This window comes from Panthera leo, chromosome B1 (assembly GCF_018350215.1).
Source record: "Panthera leo isolate Ple1 chromosome B1, P.leo_Ple1_pat1.1, whole genome shotgun sequence".
Lineage (NCBI taxonomy): Eukaryota > Metazoa > Chordata > Mammalia > Carnivora > Felidae > Panthera > Panthera leo.
The window spans coordinates 204,623,058-204,648,582 of NC_056682.1; the positions used below are offsets into that span (position 1 = coordinate 204,623,058).

Sequence of the window (25,525 nt, forward strand, 5' to 3'; positions counted from 1 at the left end):
GCAGCACACCCCACCCCCCCTTCACCTCCCGGCCCAAACCCAGCTGACAGGACCTGTTAGCAGGAGAAAGTGAGAATGTTGCGGCCAGCTCCCCAGGGCTCTGGCATCCAGAGAGGCTGCAGCCGGGTGTTTCCTGAGAAGTCTGTTTTGGGACCTGTGCCTCCTCCGGGGTCACTGGCCGCTGAGTAGACAGTGACCCCAGCTCCCGGGGAGTAGCGCTGGATTTCTCCATAGCCTCCACTTGGGGCCCTACCCGGCCACTGCCCTGCACAGTATGGGCCGAGACGGTCAGAGAGGGGTGGAAGCTGGGAGCGGAGGCGGCAAACAGATCGGGAGGATATGAGCGTTGTGGGTCTGCACATCTTCCCGAGTTCACCTCAGCCTCACGGCTGCGGGTGGGGGTGGGGGTGGGGCGGAGGAGCAGAGAGGGGCAGGTCTCCCCGGAGTGGGGGTGGGGGTGGGGGCAGAGACAGCTCCAGGATCCGTCCCTTCCACCCCAGGGCCCGGCACGTCCCGATGACTCTGTCGGGAAGGGACACCGACAGGTTAACGCAGTGGCCACCAGGGTCGTCCGCCCACCGAGCAGGAGGTCAGCCCTGCGCCGGTGGCCCGAGAACCATTTTCAGCCCGGACGCTCTTCGGGACCCTGGCGGGGGCTGAGCCGCGGCCGCTCCCCGCAGCACCGCCCACAAGGCCGGCCGGCGGGGCGGGGTCTCCCGACCCCCGGGAGGGGCGGCAGGACTGGAGGCCCAGCCTCCGACCTTGCCGCGACCCCGCTCTCCCCGCAGTGCGGCTTCTGCCGCGGGGGCAGTCCCGGAGGCCCGGGGAGGGGGCGGCCGGTGGGGGCGGGGCCGCGAGGGCAGTCGGGGCGGAGCGGCCGTCGTCTGCAGTGACCTTCACGCGTCCGCGCCCCGCAAGGGGCCGCCCGCCCTGCGCCACCGGCGCCAGCCGCGCTCTTTCCGCGTGTCCTCCCTCCCTCCCTCGCCCTCCCCTCCCCCGCCGCCGCGCCGGCCGTACGAGGGGCGGGGGTCTCTCGCCTCTGTCCCCCTAGATTGAAACTCGGAGACGCGGTTACGCTGAAAAACAGGGCCCGGCCGCTCTGCGATTCTGTCTCCGCCAGGGTGGGTGTCCAGAGTCTGGGGGCTCCCTTTCCTGCCCGGGGCTGCGAGGGGGCCCAAGAGCGGCGGAGTCGGGGTCACGGGCAGCACTCAGGGTCACTCGTCCGGGGCGGGATCGCTGTTGCTGCCCGCGACGGAACCCCTGCCCCTGCGCGCCCCGGCGGTGTGGAATGGGGAGGGGAGCCGCGCGACCCCAACCCCCAAGGCCTCTCCACCCCCGCCTGAAAAGAAAGCTTTTGCCACTGGGGGTTCCGCAGGCGCTCACGAGGTACCCCGCACGGGCGGGGGCGTGGGATGCGCGACCCTGTCTGTGAAGAGGGCGACCCCCGCCCGGGTCCACACCGAGGAGGTCGGATGGTGGTCGGGGGTGGGGGGCAGTGTCTGGGACTCTAAGCCGCCGTGCGGGCCGGGGTCGCAGGCGGTGGCTCGGAGATGCCCCCCGAAAGCGGCGCGAGGGCAGGGCTTGCGAGGGGAGAGGGGGGCGCGTCTCCCCGCCCCCGCCCCCGCCCCCCGCGGGCGCCCGCCCAGCCGCTGCGGCCCCGCCCTCGTCGTCACGCTCGGACGCGGGCGGGGGGCGGGGAGCGCCTCCATGTGACGCGCCCTCCTCGCCGTGCCCTTCAGCCGCCGCCGCAGTTCCCGGGGCGCCACATGGAGCCGGCCCGCCGCTGACCGCCCGCCCGCCCGCTCGCCCGCAGCCCGGCCCCGGGAAGGTAACCGACGCGCCCGCGCGCAGCCCGCCCCAGGCCGCCCGCTCCCCGCCCGCTGCTCCCGGCCCCGGGCGGGCGCTGTCCGCCGGCGCGGTGCTGAAGCGGGCCCCGCCGTCCCGCCGCGCGCCCTCCCTTTCTGGCTCCTTCTCCGAGTCCCCGGCCTCCCGAGTCGCCCCTTCCCCTCCCTGGTGCCCTGGCTCTTTCTTTCCCGGCGCGCTCCCGCCTGAGGGCCGCTCAGCGGAGCCGGGCAACTCGCCCGCCCGCAAAGCCAAGGGGTGCGGCGGCAGCGGGAGCCCCGGCCCGCGCGGGGCGGCACTGGGAGCCCTGGGAGAGGCTCCAGCAGCATCCCGAGTGTCCCTGTGGCTGGACCCTGAGCTCCCCATCCCCCTCAGGAACCAGGGGAGAAGTTTGGAAGAGAATCTGCTTTGCGGCAAGGGCGCCCCTGCGCGCCAGCGCTCTGCGGGGAGGCGGGGGCACTCCCACCCAGCCAGCCCTCCCCAGGCCGCACAAACGCGGGTCTCCGTGTGCAGAGGAAAACACCGTAAAACACTGGGTCTCCAGAGGCCTGGGCTTCCCCGCCAGGAAGAGACCCCGCAGGTGGGGAGGGAGGGGGATCGCAGCTGCGGATTTTACAGGGGCACCTCCCCACCGGAGTTCAGCTGAGCTGGACCCTGGAGCCACCCCCCCCCCCCCCCCCGCCCCACGCTAATGCAGGTGGAGGGGTGGTCTGCTCTCCCCACCCCATCCCCCATTTGCGTTTGTTCCCTGAAGGTTGGATCCCCTGCAGTTTCTCCCTTCCACTCCCACCCTCACTGTAGTGGTGGGCACTGGAGTGTCCCCTGGATGGAGCCTGGTCTCCTGAGACTCCTCTGTCAGAAGCCAAGGGGGCCTCTCACAAGGGGCATCCACTCAGGCCCCACCCACCCTAACCGCTGGGGTGCCTGTTCCTTCCACAGACCCCAACCCCCGTGTGGCCCAGGGCCCAGAAAGGAGGCAGAAGAGCCAGTCACCTTCAAACACCCCTTGGGCCCTGCCCCCACCGGGCCTGGCTCCTCTGGGCTGTGCTCCCCCAAGTCGTGAGCGCCCTGCTCTGTCCCTGCAATGGCCACCAAAAACTAATTTCAGAAACCCAGGGGCCAGGTGAGACCACTTTGCAGGTCCCGCTGGGGTCCTGGGATCTACCTGCCTTGGTCAGGGCATGTGGTAGGAACCCTCCTCCCCAGAGACCCCCCCCCCAGGTGTCCCTGTCAGTGTTGGGGTCCCGCCATAAGGTGTGGGGGGATTGTCAAGTGGTGCTCTGTCAGACCCCAGACCCACGCTCACACGACGTCAGGTGGGGATGAGGAAAAAGCTCTTCCCCAGGCCTGATCAGGGTGACCTGTGACCACTTCCTCTCCTGCAGGCAGAGAACTCCTGGCCACACTTGCATGTGAGTTCCAATCCTCGGGAGGAGCCGCTGAGGAATCAAAGCCATCGTCATGGAGTTCGTGATGAAACAAGCCCTGGGAGGTAGGAAGTAGGGGAGTGGGGGCAGGATCCGCCCAGCTGGTCGCCGGCTGGAAGCCGCTGTGGCATGCGGACGTGCGGGGGCATATGGTCACCCTCAGACTTCACACATTCCTTCACTGCACATCCCCCAAAACACCTGCCCACTCCCTCCCTTGGGAAAGAGCCAGGGACCAAGGCCGGGGGAGGAAATACGCTGGTGTGCTGTGGTCAGGGCAAAGCCCACCAGACAGTGCTGAGAATGGGGTCAAGGGTTAAACAGCAGCACCCTCCCCGGGCCTTGGGGGGAAGGCCCAGCCCAGTGTGGATTTCACGGGCACCAACAGCCAGTCCTAACTGTCAGGGTCTGGTGGCCCCCACAGGGGCTTTGTTCTTGGTGGGCAAAGCCATGGGACGCTGCAGGGTGACTGCAGCAGGTGGGGGGGATCCCGAGCTGGATGTGCACCCTGTGGGTCTCACCCAGGGTGGGGGCAGCAGCGTGTGCAGGGAGCCTGGGCTGCTGAGCTCAGGGACAAGAGAAGAGGCCAGGATCGCTGGTAGGGCCCTGGCCCTGTTCCCGGAGGCAGTGCAGCTGTGTGTGTGTGTGTGTGTGTGTGTGTGTGTGTGTGTGTGTGTGTGTTGGGGGAGGGGACTACCCTTCTAACGCTGCTGACTCTTACCTGAAGGGAATCCTGTTACTACTGGGTTCAAAAGACCATCTTTGTGGCCAGACACCCTGGCCTAGGAGGTGGGCAGGGCAGTGAAGTCCACACTGGCACAGGTGCTTCCTGGTAGAGCAGTCTGGTTCAGCGGGGCCTGAGGGGCCCAGCCACTAGGCCCCAGCTGTCCTGGTGCAGCACCAGCTCCCCAGAGCTCTCTGGGATGGGAGCCCGTGCCCAGCACCTGCCTGTGCCGTTTCCGGATGTCTTCCTTTGGTGGCCTCTGTGGGCCACACCCTGACCCGGTGCCATTCACAGCCTGGCGTTGAGTCAGGTGACGCATCTGCAGCGGTGGGAGGAATCAGGACCGTGTTTTTGGAGGAGGGGAGCCAGTGGGGCTATTGTGGCAGCGCTGAGGTGCAGGACGGCACAGTGCCATGAAGGCCGGGACAGGGGCCCATGGGGGGGCTGCCTGTCTGCTCACCACAAGTTAAGTAAATAGACATTCGGGCCTGGCCCGGGGCCACATTTTTTAAGATTTTGTGGTCAAGGAGAGGCTGCAGGTTGAGTCTAATTATAATGATTACGTCACCGGGACATGATTCAGGGACGAGCCAGCACCCTGGCACCAGGAGCAATCCATGTTCCACCCAGCCAGTCCCAGACTGCTACAGATAATTAATTAGGTGGCTAATTCAGGCCCTGAGGTGGGTTTGTAAGAACACTGGAATATCTGATCTGGCTGTCTACATGGCTGAAATTAGCTGTGTAATTGCCAGCCTGGATTCCCTTTGTTCCATGTCAGCCCAGAGTTTTTCCAGCAGCGGCGACGGGGCAGGCTTCTCAGGGCCAAGCGGGTGCTTGGCAGTGGCAGGGGGGGGGGGGGGGGGGGGGCGGGGAGGGAGGCAGCGGAGGTGCCTCGGGGCACCCTCTTGGTGGCCACGGACAGGGTGTCCCAGCCCAGTGCTGGCTCCGGTGTTCACCTTCCCTGCGGTACTGAGGTTGAGCGCCGCCTGATGTTCAGGGCGAGACCTTGTGTTCTGTTTCTGCGCTTTCTCTCCCCCGGGCAGGCATCATTTTGGTCTCTCGGGACGAGCACATTCAGACAGAGGGACAGAGACAGACGCCAGAAGTGTTCCAAGAGAGACAGACTCAGTGGGATACACCCAGGAAACCATTCAGAAAGCGGCAGACCCCAGAAATGGAGCAGGCTGGAGGGAGATGAAGGCAAGAGAGAGACGGAGGGGCACAGGCTGGAGTTCAGGCACAGCAGCCTCTTGGGGGGATGGAGAATTGGAACAGAACAGCCAAGGGGAAAAGACAGGGCACACTGAGATGAACACTGAGGAGCCCAGGGAACCGGGACAAGAGACGGGAGTGCGGGGTGCGTGGTGGAGAGAGACGCAGGGACAGAGACGTGTCAGAAGCCAACTAAGGAATCGAGTCAGGGCTAGAAGCGCAGAGGCCACATCACCTGCACGTGCAGAGAGAGCCCTAGCAGGGGAGGAAGGAGATGAGGGTCTGGAGGGAGCCCTGTGGTGGCAGGCCACACTCAGCCCCACTGGCTGGAAGACTCCACGAAGCCCAGTTAAGTTGTGGTCACCTGAGGCTGTCTGCAGCTCCCTGGGCTGCTGCGTCTTCCTGACCAGGCATCTCATGGAGTCTTTGCCGGGGACAGAGGCTTCGAGGCGACTGCCTGGGAGGAAGGACAACCACAGGACTCCGGAATCTAGTGTCAGACAGACAGAGCAGCAGGGAGTTGACGGCAAGTGCACGGCTGTTTCTGTAGGGCCTTGTCCACGCTGGGGCTCAGGGTCTGATGAACTGAGTGGCAGTCCAGAGTTCGGGGGCTGCTGGTCCCGAAGGACCTCGGATACCGTTTGGACGGTGGTGAAAGCCCAGGTGACCCCGGCCTTTCCTGTAAGCCCCTGTTGACGTCTGATGCTGCCCGGTCCCTGCGGCCCAGCCCCTGTTGACGCCGAACCCAGCCAGTGGGCTTCTGGTTCTGCTACTACAGTTGCTATGTGACCCTTGCTGAGGGCGTTCTCCTCCACTGACTGCCTGGGGCCCACGGGGCCACCTGGGAGCAGGGCACAGACCCCTGGGCACAGACCACCTGCCACAGGAAGGAAGAGAAGGGGGAGGAAGGTGGCTAGGAGTTGCTAGGGGCTGCCCTGGGCAGTGAGGGGGAGGGGGCCCAGCGGGTGGGAGTGGGGCTGTCCTTAGAACCACCGTGGGTGAGCACAAGTGTCCTGTCCTGTCGCGTCCCAGCAAAGCCATCAGCACTGACCAATGACCTCACAGATACCTGGTGCCCAGCTCCTTCTCTGCGGGCAGGTAGACAGGTATGGACCACGGAGGAGGGGACAGTGGCTCCCAGGGCTCCTTCCCCTGAGACGGCAGGATCTGCCCAGACACTCCAGTCCCTGGGCCCCTGGATGGACACGGGAGGGTTTTGCATGGTGGCTGTCTCTCTCTTGAGATGCAGCCTGAGAGGGTGGGGCCCGTGGGGCATCTGCTCTTAGGGCCCGAGTTCTTTGTGGGGTGACGAGTGGGCGCTTTAGGTTACTTCAAACTCAGACGTGGTCCCCCTGGACACTGTTCTGCTGGGGTCCACGCTGAGGCAGAGGGCTGTAGGCGCCATGGGCCTGCAGGGCTGGCTGAGGAGAAGTCCCTTGGGGCCAAATTGGTGAAGAAAGTGTCCAGCTGTTGGCAAATTTGTTCTCACTAAGAAAATATCCTGGAGGCTTTTATGTTCTTGGGCTGCCCCAAGATCCATCAAGACACCCCCCAGATTTAATGCAAAGTCTGGGGCAGCATCTCAAGTGGTGGACTGGAGATGGTGGCAAAGTGGCCTGGAACTGGGGCCAGGTGCTTGGGCCACACGTACTCGGACCTGGGGCTCAGGACCCTCAAGGGCATCATTTGCAAAAACGGTTTTCTCCCGAGGCCAGGAAGTGGCAAATGGCCCCGCAGCTACATTTACACGGTGGATGAGAGCGTGGGCAGCTGTCAGTGTGGTGTGGTTGGTTGTAGACCCTCATCAGGCTAAATCAGGTACAGCATGACTATTTTGGCCCTGACAACTGGTTTTCAACGCTGGCTATCCTGTTGATCTGCCTTAGTGTGGCATATTTTGTGTCCAGAGCGTGCTCAGGTCCTTGGGGATGGTGCGGGGACAGGGGAGGGCTTCATGGAGGAGAGGACATCTGAGGTGGGATTTAAGGATGTGCAGATGAGATGGGGACACAGCACGTGCAAAGGCCCAGGAGCTGTAGGGGTTAGAACAGGTGTGGAAGACAGCAGGAGATTGGAAGGAGAATGTTACAGGACAACAGCGACCGAGCCCCAAGGGGCGGGGTCTTCTCACCAAGCACAGCTCTGCCCTGAGCTCTCCAGTGGCCCACGGCTGCTGGGGCCATCCTGTGGGGGGAGAGCCCGGCCTGGGCTTGGCTGAGAGGCTGTCCAGTCTTGGTGAGTAGGAGGGCAGAGGGCCTGTGGTCTGGTGTATTGAGGAGGATGAGGGCGAGGGAATGAACACATGTCCGAGCGCATGTCTCTCCGTCCGGCAAGACTGCGTGCGTATGGGAGGAGGATGAACCTCGGTCACCCAGCCCTCCGTGGACAGAACAGCCTCTCACAGACACATACCCCAGGGAGAACCTCGAGGGCCTCCGCACCCCGTGGGTGGTGGGCTCTTTGCTCCCTGTTGGGGCACCCTCTTGGGGGTCTCGTGGGGATCAGTCCCCGGATCCGTCGAGGCTGCCAGGGTCAGACGCTAGAGAAAACAGGGCAGCGCCCACCTGCCTCATCGATGGCACAAGACGGGGTGGGGCTGCGGTGGGGTGAGTCTCCCTCTGGGAGCTGGGAGCCCCTCCCTCAGTGCTGGTGCCTTCCCCCGCCTCCAGGGGCGCGTTGGGGGGTCTCCTCCCTTGTTTGGCCCCTGCTTCTGTCAACCGGCCCGAGCTCCCATCTTCCACTGCTAGCTCCGTGACTCCCAGCTGAGGCCTGTGTGTGCCTGCAGCTGCTTCGGGGACATGGCATCAGGGGGCCTGAGGTCTTTGCAGGTCAGAAATAGCTCTTTCCCAGACTCTCCTTCACCTGGCCTCCTAGGACCTCGGGTCAGAGCTGCAGAGACAGCCCTGAGGTCCCAGGTGGTCCTGTCCGGACCCCCAGCACCCCCACGGGGCCCTACACTGAGGGAGAGGCCAGGCATCTCCATCCTGTCCCAAACCCAGGTCCTGAGGGTAGGGCTTGTCCCATCGGCTCGCCCACCGGTCTGTCTGGTTTGGAGTTAACCCTGTCTATCGGGGGCCTCTCCTGGGCCTGGGACTGCGCTGCTGGAAGGCTACGGGGGGAGGCCAGGGCCTCCGGGAGGGTGGCGGAGCCACAGGCCCAGCGGGGCTGCAGGGGAGGAGCAGGCCGGGAGGGAAGTGCTACCTCGTGGGGAAGACGCTTTTGACTCACAGTAGAGAAGCAGGAGGGGCTGGCGACGACTTTGTTTCCCTCACCCAGAGAGGTGACAGGCGGTGGCTCAGCTGCTCCGTGGTGCCATCTGGGCCCGGCTTTGGCTCCCCCTGTGCCGCTGTCAGCGGTGAGCTGCCCTGGGCTTTCATGCTTAGCCTGCTTCTCAGGGCGCCAAGTGGCTGCCGGTGCTCCCGGGTCACGGCGACGACGACGGAGCAGGAAGCAGCGGGGGGCCCGGGGAGCAAGCCCGGGTTCTGCTTGGCAGGTGTGTTTATGGGATCTGGCAGAGGGTTTCCATCTGTGCGGCACGGGCAAGAAGGGTCTGCGAAGGTGAGGCCGAGCCGGGCGCATCCCCTCCGAACAAGGCGGACGGCGCTGGGCAGGCAGCTCACGGTACCTGGCCCACATCCCCTTGGGAAGTCTTGATTTTCAGATGTAAGGCCCCCAGAGCATCGGCCCTCCAAGGGCGGGGGCGCCTCCTCCTTCCCTGGCTCCCGCCTGAGAGCCGGGGTCTCCGCAAGCAGCCGGCAAGGGCTCAAAGATAAAACGGCAGCATCATTCACAACGGGCCCCCCAGCTGCCCTGTTGAATCAAGCACCAGCTTACCTCCCTGCACTCGGGAGAGACACCACTTACCCCACATGTGTCAGAGGCTGTCCAGAGGCTGGAAGGCACATCAGAGAAACGGCCTTTTCTCCCTAAAACAATGAAGGACAGTCTTTCCCTCAGGAGAATATGGTCCTGGTTGATTGAGCTACAGCTCAGTTATAAAGCTTTTGCCCCGGTGTGGGAATAAAATGGATATAAATGCACTTCAACTGGTAAAGTCATTTATTTTTTGCCTGTTGGTTGGCGAGAAATTCTGGTTGGGATTAAAGCATTTGTTTTAATAGCTCCCGTGTGACAGGGCTCACGGTGATCTTGCACTAACACCAGGGACTGCTCGGCTGGCTCCGGAACACTGCACATTTAATGCTGGGGCGTCAAACCAGCAGAAGGAGCATCAAGTCCAGGCAGACCCTAACGCCACCCGATTTCAGAGACTCTGGCGTGGTACACCCAAGCCCGGGTCGTAATGGATCAGGCGGGGCGGGGGGGGGGGGGGGACGGGGCCATCCTGAGACTCCTGCTCTTGGCTAGCGGCCGCCCAGAGCACCCCTGCACCATCTAGGGGGTGGTGGGGCCACTGGCTGGGGTCCGCACACTCCTTGCTCCTGGCCTGTGTGTGCTTAGGCGTCGTACAAATCTCTCTTTTCTGGGGTTGCTCTCACTTTTGTCACCCCCTGGACGGGGCGGGGGGGGGGGGGGACATGGTTCTTCCCACCCTTGCAGAAATCAGTCAGGACCTCTGGCTTCCTTTTCTTAGGGACAGCCTGACAGGGTTGAGGGAGAGTCCCCGTTCTACTCTTTAGGTCCCCTTTGGTCCCATGGGCCTGACTGTGAACTGTGACCTCCAGACTAAGGAGGTGGGCTGAGGTCAGGTGGCCACTTGGGGCCCAGCAGAGGGCTTGGGGTGCCGGGTTCTGAGTGCTGGGTGCCATGTACTGTGTCAGGTGCTAAGTGCTATGTGCCGAGTTCTGAGGGTGCTAGGTGTTGTGTGCTCGGTGCTGAGAGTACTGAGTGCTGGGTCTGGGTGCTGAGGGTGCCGTATGGTGGGTGCTGTGTGCTCAGTGCTGAGAGTACTGAGTGCTGGGTCTGGGTGCAGAGGGTGCCGTATGGTGGGTGCTGGGTGCTCGGTGCCGAGTGCTGGATCTGGGTGCTGAGGGTGCCGTATGGTGGGTGCTGGATGCTCAGTGCCGAGTCCCTTGCAGACTGGGACTCAGGGGGTTGAGACTCGGTCCGTCAGCCATGGGAGGGGCTCTGACAGAGCCTGCAGGCAGGGCAGTGCTCACACCTGTGCCTTCTGGCCCCGCTGGCAGCTCCTAAGATTTCCTCAGGACACGGTGGCCTCGTCCAGGCAGAAATGACGGACCCCGTGCTGAGCCTTGTTTCCTGGGCTGGGTGGTGGGCTTCTCGAGGGCAGGGTGCTGCCCACCGCATGCACCCCAAGCCGTGCTGGCCCCAAGCCTCTGCCTCCACAGTTTGGCCCCCAGTGGTTTAAGAGCAAGGACCACAGGCCCAGGGAAACCCCGGGAGAGGTGGGGGAAAGGGGGAGGGGTGGGGGGAGGGAGGTGCAGGGGTGAGTATAGGAGGAGGGGTGGGCCTGGGGAAGCCTTAGCAGAGCTGCTGGTCTCAGGGCCACGGGACCATCCTGCACTTAGCTTCCCTTCAGAAGGAAGGTTCCAGAAACGTGGACTACCACTCCAGGCTTTGTACCTGGTCCATGGCCGTGAGAGAGAACAAGTTGCCCAGACCCAGGCTGGAGTCAGCCTCCCCCCGCGGGACCTGCCCTTCCCAGGCTGGGAGCCTCGGGGGAGGTCCCTGAGACTCAAGGCCAGGAGGAGAGGGGGCCTGGGGAGGCCTCCCATCCCTGGTCCTCGTCCCCTTCAGCAGACGAGGGGTCAAGGGCGGCGACCCCAGGGCCGTGGCCACAGCGTCCTGCCTCATTGTCAGCACTGGCGAAGGGGCAGCCATGTGAGTGGCAGAGTGGCTGAATGGAGGGGAAGATACGTGGAGATTACAACCAGCCTCCAGCCGCGGCCCTGCCATCTGTCCCGGCGCTTGGCTCTGTTTGGGCTCACTAATTGGCGTTTTCATCTCGCTTCTGTCTCTGTTTGTCCTCTCCGGAAAGCCAAGGCCGGCTTGGCGCCCGGCTCCACGGGCCCTGGGGCCCCTCCCCAGGGGGCGGGAGCATCTGATGGTCCCTGAGGGGAGGGGAGGGGAGGGGAGGGGAGGGGGACTTTGTAAACAGCGGGAGCAAAACCCTCAGACCACTAATAAAGGTTTGCAAAACCTTTGACGAAAGGAGCTGACAGGCAGAGGAGAGGTGTTTTGGGCACAAGAAGAGGGGCGTCTCAGAAAATCAGGGAAGTGCGTTCAGTACAGCAGCACCGGTGACTTGGCTGGGGCAGGGCTCCGGCCTGCTGGGGGGTCTCTAGGTCACCCTCCACCCAGAACCTCACAGCGCCTGAGGCGAGGCCACCCAGCCCAGGGCGGCCGGTGAGACAGGCCCCCCCCCCCCCCCCCCCCCCGGGCCTTGTGCCTGGCCTCCCACCAAGGGCTTGGAGGGGTGGGGACCCCGTGCCAGCAAGGACAGTGCAGAAGCCGACTTTCTTTCACCCAGTTCATCCTTGCTTGTTATTCTGACCTTGACCAGGGGCTGAGGTGGGAGCCGGCTTTAGTTCTCCTTTGTTCCTTCACCGGGATGGCCCCTCCCCTCAGGGGGCTCTGCAGGGCTGCGTGCCCCACGGGGCGGGGCAGTGGGGGCAGGCAGCCCATGACCAGGACTTGGCTGTGGCAGGAACGTCCCTCGTTTCGTGTGCATTGTTAACAGCTGACATGACTGATGTGGCCTGTCATCTTAACTTTCTCCTTTTTAAAAGGGTTTCCTGCTGTTTTACTTATTTTAATATATGGACTTACGTTTCTTTTTAAAAACCTTCTGCAGGTTTTGGAACCTACATGCCCTTTTAAAACATTATTTCGGCTCTAATTGTCACCGTCAGGAACCACGCTGTGTATTCCGAGCCCTTGGCAGTGCTGTCCGGGGGCCTGTGGCTCAGCCTCCGTCCATACCCGCCTCCCGTCCGATTTGGACCTGGGCAATTGGTATTGCCGAATGTCCTCTTAACATATAAGAAATATTTTGATCTTTGCATTCAACTTAAAATTCTTTTCATTGTTTTCATTTTTTGGGGGGGGGAGGGGCAGAGAGAGGGGGAGACACAGAATCCCAAGCAGGCTCCAGGCTCGGAGCTGTCAGCACTGAGTCCAACTCAGGGCTCGAGCTCATGAACGGTGAGATCATGACCTGAGCTGAAGTCGGACGCTTAACCGACTGAGCCACCCAGGCGCCCCGATGTTTATTTATTTTTGAGAGAGAGAGAGAGAGAGTGCAAGCAGGGGAGGGGCAGAGAGGGAGACACAGAATCCGAAGCAGGCTCCAGGCTCCGAGCCCTGTCGGGCTGTCAGCACAGAACCCGATGCGGGGCTCAGACTCACAAACCGTGAGATCATGACCTGAGCCACCCAGGCGCCCCACGTTCAACTTTATAAAAGACATGTGTACATATTTCTCTAACAGGAAACTGGATGCTTATGGTAGGGAATTGAAATAATACAGAAAAATATAAAGAAGTGATATGGAAAATCGAGATACAATGTTACTTTAAAATTCTGTTAGAATGTCTCATTACTTAATTTAAAAATATTTTTTCAAGGAGGGATGCCTTCAGTTCTATTTCTAATTTTATTTATTTTTTTTTTTTTTTTAAATTTTTTTTTTTTCCAACATTTTTTATTTATTTTTGGGACAGAGAGAGACAGAGCATGAACGGGGGAGGGGCAGAGAGAGAGGGAGACACAGAATCGGAAACAGGCTCCAGGCTCCGAGCCATCAGCCCAGAGCCTGACGCGGGGCTTGAACTCACGGACCGCGAGATCGTGACCTGGCTGAAGTCGGACGCTTAACCGACTGCGCCACCCAGGCGCCCCTCTATTTCTAATTTTAAAAGACTCTGCAAAGTGCTCTACGCGGTGGGTTTCTTAGAACTAGTCCAGGAGGGTCAGCGGGTTAGCACCAAAGGCTGAGAGGAGAGAGCCTCTCAGGGTGACTGTGGTTTAAAATAGGTTTCAGCAGTAAACACTGTAACTATCGTTTCCTTACAACAGGCTTCGAAGCTGGACGTTTCAGGGAAGTCTGGTTCCTTCGTAGACGGATTTAGACAGAAACCCGCCCTTGGGGTGATGGGCTCAGAATCAGAACAGACTTCACTCCAGGTTCAAGGAGCTGTTTGTCAACATTTGCCAGACCTCCCCCCACCATCCTGGCAGGGGTGTGGGGGAAGATGTGATTCTGATCCACACTGAATAAGAGTTTTTCCTTGAGTCCCCCGCCCCCACCGCCCACGGGGGTCCTTGTGTGTTTCTCGGTCCTGTGCTCATTCTGACCAGCTCAGACGTTCCGGGATGGGGGGCACTGAGCTCTTGCCAGACCCCCGCCCCACGCTCCTTACGTGGCGGTATCAGCCACTGGGGCTGGTGTCACGATGACGATGTAAGTAGTGCCCCCCGACCAGCCAAGCAGGGCAGTACGAACAGTTCTTTCTTGTAATAAAGCCCTTGGCTTGCCCTGCAGCCAACATGTGTCTCGTTTTCCTCTTGCCCAAGTTTCTGTGGACTGTCTCTCATGCTTCCTACGTCGGCCAGCAGCCCTTTACCGCGACCCTTCCGTGCGGTCAAAGGTTCCAGATGGAGGGTTGGCTGTTCCTCTCCTCTGGTGCAGCTGCCCCAGGACTCTGGTACGTCCCGCTCCTGTCAGCACTGGTTCTTGCCCAGGCTGTCACTCAGCATGGGCTGGAGTCCCCTGTCTTCTCTTACGGCTGGGTCCTCGGGAACGTTCTGTGGCAGGGTGTGTAGGGAGGAAGTCTCTGTGTTGTCCTTCACACATGACTGGCAGTTGGTTTTTAAATTGTTTCTTTAGTTTTTTGAGAGAGTGCACGTATGTGTGCATGCATGAGCAGGGGAGGAGCAGCGAGAGAGGGAGAGAGAGAATCGTGGGCAGGCTCCATGCCCCGTGCGGAGTCCAACTCGGGGCTCGACCCCGTGACCCTGGGATCATGGCCGAAATCAAGAGTCAGACGCGGTTCGTGGGTTCGAGCACCGGGTCGGGCTCCCTGCTGTCAGTGCAGAGCCTGCTTCAGGTCCTGTCTCCCTCTCTCTCTGCCCCTCCCCTGCTTGCTCTCTCTCTCTCTCTCAAAAATAATAAAGTTTAAAAAAATTGTGAGGTTATTTTTTTGTTGTCTTCCAGATTCTAAAGTTGCTGTTGAATCATCAGATGCTATTCTTATTTCCAGGGCTCTTTACATGACCTGCTTTTTATCTCCTCTCTCTCTAGAGGCTTTACTAGCATTCTGAAGTTTCAGGATTTTGTTGATTATTTATTTATTCCTTTTGAGAGGGAGAAAGAGAGAGCTCGGGAGGGGAGAGGGAGACAGGATCCCAAGCAGGCTCCAAGCTGTCGGCACAGAGCCTGATTCACGGCCTCGCACACTGTGAGATCAGGACCTGAGCCAAGACCGAGAGGCGGAGGCTTACCCGACGGTGCGCCCCCCAGATGCCCTTGAACCGCATTTTTAATTTCTGCATTTATATTTAGCTTCCAAGAGCTCTTTTGTGTGTTCTAAACCATCCCCCCCCCTTTTTAAAGAGTTTCCCTATTGGGGCGCCTGGGAGGCTCCGTCGGTTGAGCATTCGACACTTGGTTTCAGCTCAGGTCATGACCTCACAGTCTGTGGGTTTGAGGCCCGTATTGGGTTCTGTGCTGACAGTACAGAGCCTGCTCGGGATTTTCTGTCTCTCCCTCTCCCTGCCCCTACTCTTCTCCCTCTCTCTCTCTCTCTCTCTCAAGATAAATAAATAGACTTAAACAAACAAAAAATATATATATATACATATATATATATATAATACAAATAAAAATGAGAGTCGCCCCGCCCTCTGTACTGTCCGTGTTCTCTGGGCCCCTCTTGCCTGTGATTTGGGAGCTGTCTTCACGGCGGAGGCATTCCTGGGCTGCGCATTCAGAGTGAGGTAAGAGAGCCTGATGGGGAACTTTGCTGGGTGGGACTTCGGGCTTGCCTGTGGCATAAACACGCGGTGAACTATCTTTAGGTCTTGTTTGGGGCTGTGGTCCCACTTCTCGGAAAACGGACCCTGCGTGGCTGGATGGCAGGGTCTGCAAACAGGGCAGGGGGCGGGGGCTTGGGGAGGGGTCTTCCGTGCCCACCTGACCCCCGTCTGCAGCTGGACCGTCGCCTCTGCCCCCAGTGCCGGAGTCTGCGGGGCTCTGGTTCGATTTCCCCAGGGAGATGACCGGGTGGGGCAGAACCTGTGCAAGGAACACGGTGCCCCTCGTGCGGCCCTCAGCCCGCCCAGCCCGCGCCCCCACGTCCCCGAGGCCGGCCCCTCCGCTCCTGCTGCCGAATCCGTGTCCTGGCGGGGCCTCCTCCGCTCAGTTTTGCCCCGCGACTGCCTTCCGTCTTCCCCAGACCTGACGTCTCCACTGCCTGTTCTCTCCTCGCCCGTTCTGGGCGGCCTCGTGTGGTGATACTCTTAAGTTTCTTTACTCCCGTCTGGAAAGGCCGTCGACAGGCACGTGTGTTCGACCCATCAGTGCGAGGGCACGTGGCTTACGGACGGTCGGAGTTCTCCTGCCCAGTGTCCGGACGCCCGGTGTGAGCTTGCACGGGCTCACTGCCATCGACCTACCCGGCACGAGTGTTGTGCGTCACGGGCCCGGGGCTTTGCTCTCGTGAACCGCGACGCGTGGACATCCCCGCGCTTTCACCCCGTCGTGTCGTCGCTGTTTACCGTGTTCTTGCCGTGAGCCAGACGCGGAGACGGTGTCTGTGTTGATGAAACATCTGTTCGGCGTGGGAAACGGAGGAGCATAAAGTGGGTGAAACACCGCGCCCGCCAGGGGTAGGCGCCACGCGAGAGGTGACTCGTGTGTCATCGGAGGCGCTGGCGCCGCGGCCGCGGGAGGAGGGGTCTCTGGGGGAGCCGCTCGTCCCTGCCGGCACCGGCACGAGGTGGGAGGAGCACGTGCACCTGTTCTGACACGCGTCCCCCCCCCCCCCCGAAAGATCACACAAACCCTCGTCCCCGACAGCGCTCCGTGATGGACGTCACACACGCGCTCCCCACACGGGATTCTGTGAAGCTGCTTGAATGGACAGAATGCTCTCACTTCCAACTGGTCTTCGTTCAACGTCTTTCGCTTACTGAACACAGCGTTCAACACGTGACTTGTGGTTGCCGTGTTCACGAATTACACGCTTTAGGTAATTTTCTCTCACTTACTAGTGCTTTTCTATGCTTGTTATGTGCCACTGAACTCTGTGCTGCTCGGGATGTCTCATCATATGCGTTTACGTGGTTGGCACGTCGGGGTTTGGGGTGGTGTCTGTGTCACGAGCTGTGCTGCCCCACTTGCTGGCGTGTCTGCTGATTGTTCTCTGGGTGCCAGACCTTCTGAGTTTCACCCTGACACATGCTAGATGTTTTTGTTTTCCTAAATGTGTTCACGAGCTTTGCTCCAGATGTGCTCAAGTTGTGGAGACACTTTGATTCTCTCTTGTCTTATTCTGGGGCTTCGTTAGGCAGGACCAGAGGAACACTTAAGTCGGCGGGTAATTTTGCCCACAACCAAGGCCGTCCCTTCTCCCCGCTCTGACAGATGCGGTGGGGTTCGTGGCCTTTTCTGCTGTGGCTATTGGAGCACTCTCATTAAAAGGCAGAGGTTGTCAGGGCACCTGGGTGGCTCAGTGGGTTGAGCGTCTGACTCTGGCTCAGGTCACGATCTCACAGTCTGTGGGTTCGAGCCCCGTGTCGGGCTCTGTGCTGATGGCTCAGAGCCCGGAGTCTGCTTCAGATTCTGTGTCTCCTTCTCTCTGCCCCTCCCCTGCTTGCACTCTGATTTTCTCTGTCTCTCAAAAATAAACTTTTGGGGCACCTGGATGGTTCAGTTGGTTGAACGTCCAACTCTTGATTTTGGTTCAGGTCATGATCTCACAGTCTGTGGGTTTGAGCCCCATGTCGGGCTCTGTGCTGACAATGAAGAGTCTGCTTGGGATTCTCTCTCTCCCTCTGTTTCTCAAAATAAATAAATAAACTTAAAAAAAAAAAAGAAAATCAAGACCCAACTTATGCTACCTAGAAGAAACTCATTTAAGATTTTTTTTTTTAATGTTTATTTTTGACAGAGAGAGAGAGCATGAGTGGGGCAGGGGCAGAGAGAGAGGGAGACACAGAGTCAGAAGCAGGCTCCAGGCTCTGAGCCGTCAGCACAGAGCCCGACGCGGGGCTTGAACTCACAGACTTCGAGATCGTGACCCGAGCCGAAGTCGGACGCTCAACGAAATGAGCTACCCAGGCGCCCCTAGAAGAAACTCACTTTAAATATAAAAACATAAATATGGTAAAAGTAAAAAGATGGAAAAGATAAAGCACGCTAATACTGATCGAAAGAAAGCTGGACTGGCTACAAAGTAGATTGCAGAGCAGAGGACGTTACTGGGGATGACGGAAATCCTCTCCTGGTGACAAAGATGCTGACAGATTAAAAGGAGGTAATCGTCTCACCTGCTTCCACAGCTCGTATGGGCTCCGAAACACATACGTGAAGATGGGCAGATAGACAGCGAAAAGGACGAATAGACCCACGAGTCGGAGTGGAGACGCCCAGTAGCTGATGCAAGAAGAGCAGTGGGGCACACGGGACTCCCCCATTGTCAGCAAACCTGAGCTTTCACATTTGGAGAGCACTCCCGACGATACAGGACACAGTCTTCCCAAATACCCACGGGACACATACAAGGATAGAACATATTCTGGGCCATAAAACAAGTCTTGATGAATGTGAAAGATTCCAGTCACGCAAAATACGTTCTCTGACCATGGTGGCCACGGTGGCGTGGGACGAGAAATAAAGGACATCTGGAAAATCCCCCCAAGTATTTGGAAACTAAACAACACACTCTGAAGTAGCCCGTGGGTCTAAAGAGAATCTAGAAAGCGTTGTGAACAGAATGGAAATGAAAAAAAAAAAAATCCATCAAAATTTGTGGGATTCACTAACGTGGTGTTTAGAGGGAAACAAGTCCCTAAACACCCCTATTCAAAAAGAAGAAATGTCTCACATGTTAGCCTCAGCTTCTAACATCAGAAACCAGGAAAAGAACAGCAAATGAAACCCAGAGTAAGCAGAAGAAAGGAAGCCATGACGTTCAGAGCAGAAATGAATGAAAAAGGGAAAAAGAAAACCAAAGCTAGCTCTTTAAGATCGAGAAAATCGGACTTGTATCCAAAATCCATAAAGAACTCTCGCCATTCGGTAACGCCAGCAGAAGCAAGACCGGGGACCCTAATGCTCACTTCGTAAGCGGGCTGGGCCGCACTGTCGAGGTCACATGTTGGTAGCAGGTGCCCTGCAGGTGATGTGCTGAGGACACTCCCCCTCCCGGGTCTTCCTTCCCAAACCCATAACCTCAGTCCGGCCACGAGAACGAACAGCAGACAAACCCTAATTGTGAGACAGAAAATTCCTGAAAAGTCCTCAAAGCTGTCAAGGTCATCAAAAACAAAGCAAGCCTGGGAGACTGTCAGCCAAGAGAAGCCAAAGGAGACGCGACAGCTGAATGTCACATGGTGTCCCGGACACCCTGGATGCGGTGCTGGGACAGAAGGGACATCAGGCGAAAAGTAAGGACGTCTGAACACAGCATGGACCTCAGTTAATAGTATCATCACCAGCGTGGCTTGTTAATTGTGATAAATCTGTCACATTAGTGTAACGTGTTAACAGGGGACACTGGGTGCGGGTATGTGAGAACTCTCTGTGCTGTCTTCCTCCAACGTTTTTCTGTAAATCTAACATAAAAAGTTTGTTTTTGAAAGTGTGCAAAGAATCTGAATAGGTATTCCACCAAAGAAGATATAAAAATAGCTATTAGGCACATAAAAATCTGCCGAACACCGTTAGCCATGAGCTGATAGCCCTTGACGGCCACCTGGACGGCTGGAATCTCAACGGACAATAGCAGATGTGGACAAGGGCACAGAGAAACGCAGGCCCTTGCTCAGCGCTGCTGGACTTCACTGTGGTGCAAGCACTTTGGAAAAGAGTTTGGCGTTTCTTCAGAAATGAGCCCTAAATGTACCATACAATCGGCAAGCCCTGCTAGGATCTGCCCGAGAGAGCTGAAGGCCCACGTCCACGCCCATTCAGAGCAACTTATTCACCAAAGACCCAAACTGGAAACACCCCGGATGTGCACGGGGCACGGGCAGGCGGGTGGAGAGACCGATCACGTGCATCTGTGTCACGGGCCAATTCGAGGGGCTGTTGATACGCACGGTGGCGTGAAAGTGTTAGGCGCAGGGGACGGAAACGGACCCGCCTCCCCGGTTCCGGCCTGTTGTATGATTGCACTTATCCGGAGTTCTAGGGAACACGCCCTAGTCTCTGAGGACGGAAGGAGGTCAGCGGTCGTCTGGGCCGGTTTCGTGGGAGGAGTTGCACAGGGCCGCCCGGAAACCGTGGGGGAACCGACGTGTCCGTCACCTCGGTCATGGTGATGGTTCCAGGGACGTGCACAGCTGTCAAACTGCATGCCTTCTGCGATGCCGACTGGCTCCACGACTGTTTTAAAAACAGGTTGTGATACGAGGACACCTGTCTGCAGCGGTCGTGCACGCGGACCAGAACCTAGGTCTCGGTTGGAACCGGGATGGCGGCGGGGGGGGGGGGGGGGGGGGGGGGCAGGTGGCAGCGGACAGGACAGGCGGGGCAGGCGTCTCAGCGGCCGCGGGGACCTCCCGCTGGGGGAGAGCGAGAGGGGCAGCGCACGGCCCCTGGCTGCGGGGGAGGAGGGGCACGGCGGCCCTGGGCCTCCTGTAGGAGAGGAGGCAGGCCGTTGCCGGAGCCTCGGAGCCGTGCTCGCCGCGGCCTGTGCACGCTGGCAGCAGGGTCTTCTCGCAACGCGGAACCGTCTTCGCTTCCCCAAGATGGCCCCCCTGCGAACAAATTCTGTAAGAAACGCCAGCTTCCCTTCCTGTCTCTGGTTTAGCATTTCACACTGTCACGTAGGAGCTGGCCCACCGCTCGCTCTCTGTGCCAGATTTTGGCATCGTTCTTATGCAGATTTCACAAAAATAACCTGGGGAGTTTCCTTCTTTTTTCTCCTTTCCAAGAACATTTTAAATATCATTGGGATTATCTGTTTCTTGAATGTTTGAAAGACTCCATCTGTGAATTCTTAGACATAGTTCTCAGTTTTTGACAACATTCTTCAGAAAATCTGCCTCATTCACGTTCACAGACGTATTAGAATACGGTGCACGAAATATTATTTGATCGTTTTCGTGTCCTTTCGATCTGCGGCGCCATTTCTCCCTCGTTTTCCCTAATTTTGTCATCTTTGTGCTTTCTTCCTATCTTCTCGCCCTGAGCGGCCCTACCTACCGTATGTCAAGGTCGGCCCCTGAGCCGCCAGCCAGACCCGTGTCGTCTTCCTCACGCACTCTCTTCGCTGCTGGCTGTGTCCACCCCGGCCTTCTGCTTTCCCTGGTTCTTCCTCTGGAGACGCGAAGCCGCCGTGCGATTCTCTGTGTGTGTTCTGGCCGATGCAGGCGCGGTCCGGGGTCTGCAGCACCGGCTGCCCCTGGGGTTGGGGTGCGCTCAGGCCTCCTACCTCCAGGCCCCAGACATGCACAGTCGTGGTTTTTACCCAGAGTTTCTAGCGCATTTGTCATTAGGTTTCGCGGGCACAGCGGCCCGGGGGGTGGGGCGCGTGTTCCTGGTGTCGCCGTTTATCAGGCCGTCCGCTTCCAGGCTGTCAGGGACGTGGCCGTACTCCTGCTTTGCTGTTGCAGTGAGGTTGTCTCTGCAGCTTGACGGCTGTTTTCTCAGACATAAGATTACAGTTGTTTTAAATTTGTACTTCTCGGGCGCCTGGGTGGCTCAGTCAGTTGAGCATCTGACTCTTGGTTTCGGTTCAGGTCACGATCCCAGGGTCACGGGACCGAGCCCCACGTCGGGCTCTGTGCTGGCAGCATGGAGCCTGCTTGGGATTCTCTTTGTCTCTCCTCTCTCTTTCTCCCCTTCCCTGCTCTCTCTGCCCCTCCTCTGCTCTCCTTTTCTCTCTCTGCCCCTCCCCTGCTCTCTCTCTGCCCTCCCCTGCTCTCTCTCTGCCCTCCCCTGCTCTCTCTCTCTGCCCCTTCCCTGCTCTTTCTCTGCCCCTCCCCTGCTCTCTCTGCCCTTCCCCTGCTCTCTCTGCCCCTCCCCTGCTCTCTTTCTCTGCCCCTCCCCTGCTCTCTCTGCTCTCTCTGCCCTTCCCCTGCTCTCTCTCTCTGCCCCTCCCCTGCTCTCTCTCTGCCCCTCCCCTGCTCTCTCTGCCCCTCCCCTGCTCTCTCTCTCTGCCCCTCCCCTGCTCTCTCTCTGCCCTCCCCTGCTTTCTCTCTGCCCCTCCCCTGCTCTCTCTGCTCCTCCCCTGCTCTCTCTGCCCTTCCCCTGCTCTCTCTGCCCCTCCCCTGCTCTCTTTCTCTGCCCCTCCCCTGCTCTCTCTGCTCTCTCTGCCCTTCCCCTGCTCTCTCTCTCTGCCCCTCCCCTGCTCTCTCTGCCCCTCCCCTGCTCTCTTTCTCTGCCCCTCCCCTGCTCTCTCTGCCCTCCCCTGCTCTCTCTCTCTGCCCCTCCCCTGCTCTCTCTCTGCCCCTCCCCTGCTCTCTCTGCCCCTCCCTTGCTCTCTTTCTCTGCCCCTCCCCTGCTCTCTCTGCCCTCCCCTGCTCTCTCTCTGCCCCTTCCCTGCTCTTTCTCTGCCCCTCCCCTGCTCTCTCTGCCCCTCCCCTGCTCTCTCTCTGCCCCTCCCCTGCTCTCTCTGCCCCTCCCTTGCTCTCTTTCTCTGCCCCTCCCCTGCTCTCTCTGCCCTCCCCTGCTCTCTCTCTGCCCCTTCCCTGCTCTTTCTCTGCCCCTCCCCTGCTCTCTCTGCCCCTTCCCTGCTCTCTTTCTCTGCCCCTCCCCTGCTCTCTCTGCCCCTCCCCTGCTCTCTCTCTGCCCCTCCCCTGCTCTCTCTCTGCCCTCCCCTGCTCTCTCTCTCTGCCCCTCCCCTGCTCTCTCTGCCCCTCCCCTGCTCTCTTTTTCTCTCTCTGCCTCTCCCGTTCTCTCTCTTTCTCTGCCCCTCCCCTGCTCTCTTTTTCTCTCTCTGCTCTCCCCTGCTCTCTCTGCCCTCCCCTGCTCTCTCTCTGCCCTCCCCTGCTCTCTCTTTCTGCCCCTTCCCTGCTCTCTTTCTCTGCCCCTCCCCTGCTCTCTCTCTCTCTTTCTGCCCCACCCCTGTGCACTCTCTCTCTCTCTCAAAATAAATAAATAACTAAACTTCAATTGTATGCTTCTCTTTTTTTGTGATGAATATCAATAGTGTAACATGTGCCATTTTGCCCATGTTTTGGTGGGGGCTCAGTGGCATTGAGGACACAGTGTCGTGGCACCGCCACCCCTTCCATCTCGTCATCCCAAACTGACACTCTGTCGTCATTGCTCAGTGACTCCCCCCCTCCCCCGGCTCTGGCCCTCACCATCCACCTTCTGTCTCTATGACTTTGCCATTTGGAGGATCTCATATAAGTGGAACCCTGCTGTATTGGTTCTTCTTTGTCTGGGGTATTTCACCCAGTGTGACATTTTGAGGGGTCATCTGTGTGGTGGCAGGTGTCAGAATTTCATTCTTGTTTCAGACTGAGTAATATTCCATTGTGTGGATGGACCACATTGTTTGTCCAGCCATCTGCTGGGGGACATTTGGGCTGTTCCCACCTGTCGGTTGTTGTGAATACTGCTGTCTCCAGTCCTTTGGGGCATTTACCTAGGGGAACCCTTCCTGGATCACAGGGGGACGCTCTGATTTTTTCAGGAACCTCCACACTGTTTCCACAGTGGCTGTACTGTTTTACGTTCCCACGGACAGCACGCAGGCTCCCGGTTTCCCCACACCCTTGCCAAGGCTTGCTTTCTGTTTTTCGTCTTTTTAAACTATTATTATTTTGTAATAGTCACAGCTGTAAAGTGGGGTCTCATCGTGATGTAGAGCAACATTTGATACATTTCGCCAACATTCCATGAGTTTGAAAAGGACTCATGCTATTTTGTTCAGGGTTTAGGTTTGTAACCCGCTGCTCCTTTCTTCTGTCTGTCGCTAATCGGAAAGCATGGGTGTGTTCATACAGAGGGCTTTTCTCTGCTGGCTTTCCAAACAAGGCGTCTGTGATGCTCTTTTGTGTGCACCTGCTGTCAGCGCACACGGTGGTCCCTCCGCTCACAGCCTGCACTCCCTGACATGCGCACATCATGGCCGAGTGTGGCCAGGATGTCACCTCGTCTCCGGCTTTTCCCCGGCCCGCAGCTGCAGCAAACAGGCCCGTGTTCCTACAGGGAGGAGCATTTGTTTTAATGGGTCTGTTGTGGAGGGATAGGGTGCGGGGTTGAAAGTCGGGGGACTCGAAACGAAACATGCTGGAGAGTGTCAGGTTGCCTACACTGCTGTGACCACCCCCCTCCCCCCTCCCCCCCACCCGGAGGCTGTGACAGGGCACAGGCATCCCCCCCCCCCCCCCCCGCAGTGGCCATTGTCACGTTTAAAACCGCTCCGACCTGATGACTTTTGAACTGTCTGAAGCTCCCCAGACGTTTCTGGGACTCACGGTGAGGGTGCGTTTTTCCCTCTGGCCCGTGGGGCAGCTCTTCCCTGACGGTTGTACTACAGCCGTGTGAATCCTGATTGGTCCAAACCCCAACGAAAGAAAGAAGAAAGAATCGTTGCAGTTTCCGTCGCAAGGACGATCCACATCACGCACAGTTATGTATCGGCGATTAATGTGTATCCGTAAATATCTCACGTAGCCGTTCGACCACGTCTTCCCTGGATGTCACGCGCCCTTTAGGTGTGTGGCCACGTCACCAGCAGCACTCGGTAAGTGTATTTTCTTATGAAATTCGGCAGAGCTCCTTGCAGCGAGCCCCCTGCCCCACCCGTCACTGCGGCCTGCAGGGCGGGGCGCAGCGGGACCTGGGGCGGCTCCGTCTTGGATGCTGACGAAGCCCGGTTACTCTTCTAAGGTTCAAGTCTCACTTACGTGAGATCTTCGTGTAAGTCAGGCTCGCGGAGGTTGTTCTCTTCCGTTTACTTCCGGTAGTTCTAGAATTTTAGCTTTTACAGTTGGGTCTGTGATTGAGCTCTGTGTCAGGAGTGAGGCGAGGGAAGAAACTGGCGCATTTGTTGGCGTGGGGATACTAATGGTTGCAGTGCCGCTTGGCAGAGGGCTGTCCTTCCCCCTTGAGTCGTCCTGGCAGCTTTGTTATGGAGCGGTATTTCATCACGGACTATGACATTCGCCGAAGGGTTTGTTAAGACTTTATTTGTGGCTGAGTGCCTGATGCATATTCAAACAATTTTTTAAGTTCGTTATTTGCCAGGTATCTGTTGACCACCTACTACATGCCAGATACCGTTCTAGGTGGTGGGGCCACAGCCGTGAGCTGGTCAGTCCCTGCTCTCATGGAGCTCACTTCCTATCGGCCGAGACGGACAAGAAAAAAGCAAGTAAACTATCATTTCAATAGTGGTACCTGGCTGAGGAGGGTGTCTTCTCTTTCCCGTTTTCATCTTGGGTTCATGTTCAGATCTATAATCGACAAGAATCTGTGCTGTCACACAGGAGTCCAGTGTCCTGCTTCCCCACCAAAATCTCAGTTATCCCAGCCCCATTTAGGGAAATCTGGTTCTTTCTCCAGGGTTCCGAGGCCCTTCCTCTGTCACCGGTGTCCCAGTCCCGTGTCTGTGTGTTTGTGGGTCTGCGGATGGGCTCTCCCCTCCGGTCCCTTTTCCTGCGTTCCTCCCCTGCACCACAGCCAGGCTGCTGTCTGCTGGGTCCTGTCTTCTTCCTGGCTCTTCCCTCAGCTTTCTGTCCTGACCATCAGGGGACCGTTAGCTCTTTGTATGCAAAACTCTTAGCTTGTCAAACTTCACAGAATTTCCTTTCTAACTCTTGGGGGTGTGATTGAGATCGCGCCCACCCGTAACTCACTTTGGGGAGAACTGAGTGCTGAGTTACGGAGTCTCCCCAGCCATGAATGTGACGAGTGTCTTTATTTGTTTAGATATTTTTTAGTTTTTCATTAAATTTTGTAATTTTTCCTATAGAGTTACTTCAAGTTAAAAAACACTTTTCTCTTTTTAAAAACTGACTTCCATCCAAATATAACACGGAATCCTGGATTGGATCCTGGAACCGGAAAGGGACAGTAGTGGAAAAAGTGGTGACATTCAAAGAAAGTCTGTGGTCCACTTCAGTGTCGTACCTGTGTCGTTATAATGGTTTTGATGAAGGTGTTATGGTTGACATTAGAAGGATCTGGTCAGGCATGTGCAGGAGCCCTTTG

At 58.4% G+C, this 25,525-nt stretch overlaps 1 protein-coding gene across 4 annotated transcripts in view; it reads left to right on the forward strand.

The window, feature by feature from the left end:
• Positions 1 to 1,035: 1,035 nt before the first annotated feature.
• CPLX1 (complexin 1) overlaps positions 1,036 to 25,525 on the forward strand; it is a 33,691-nt gene continuing 9,201 nt past the window's right edge. The window contains exons 1-2 of one of the 4 annotated variants that reach the window (XM_042937173.1): positions 1,036 to 1,121; positions 3,228 to 3,334. In XM_042937173.1, coding sequence (XP_042793107.1) covers positions 3,304 to 3,334 — 31 coding nt within the window. In that variant the 5' untranslated portion in view covers positions 1,036 to 1,121; positions 3,228 to 3,303. Of the gene's footprint in view, positions 1,122 to 1,751; positions 1,829 to 2,717; positions 2,966 to 3,227; positions 3,335 to 24,314; positions 24,486 to 24,600; positions 24,687 to 25,525 lie in introns of those variants that run through there. The other 3 variants (XM_042937172.1, XM_042937174.1, XM_042937171.1) reach the window with 3 other exon arrangements.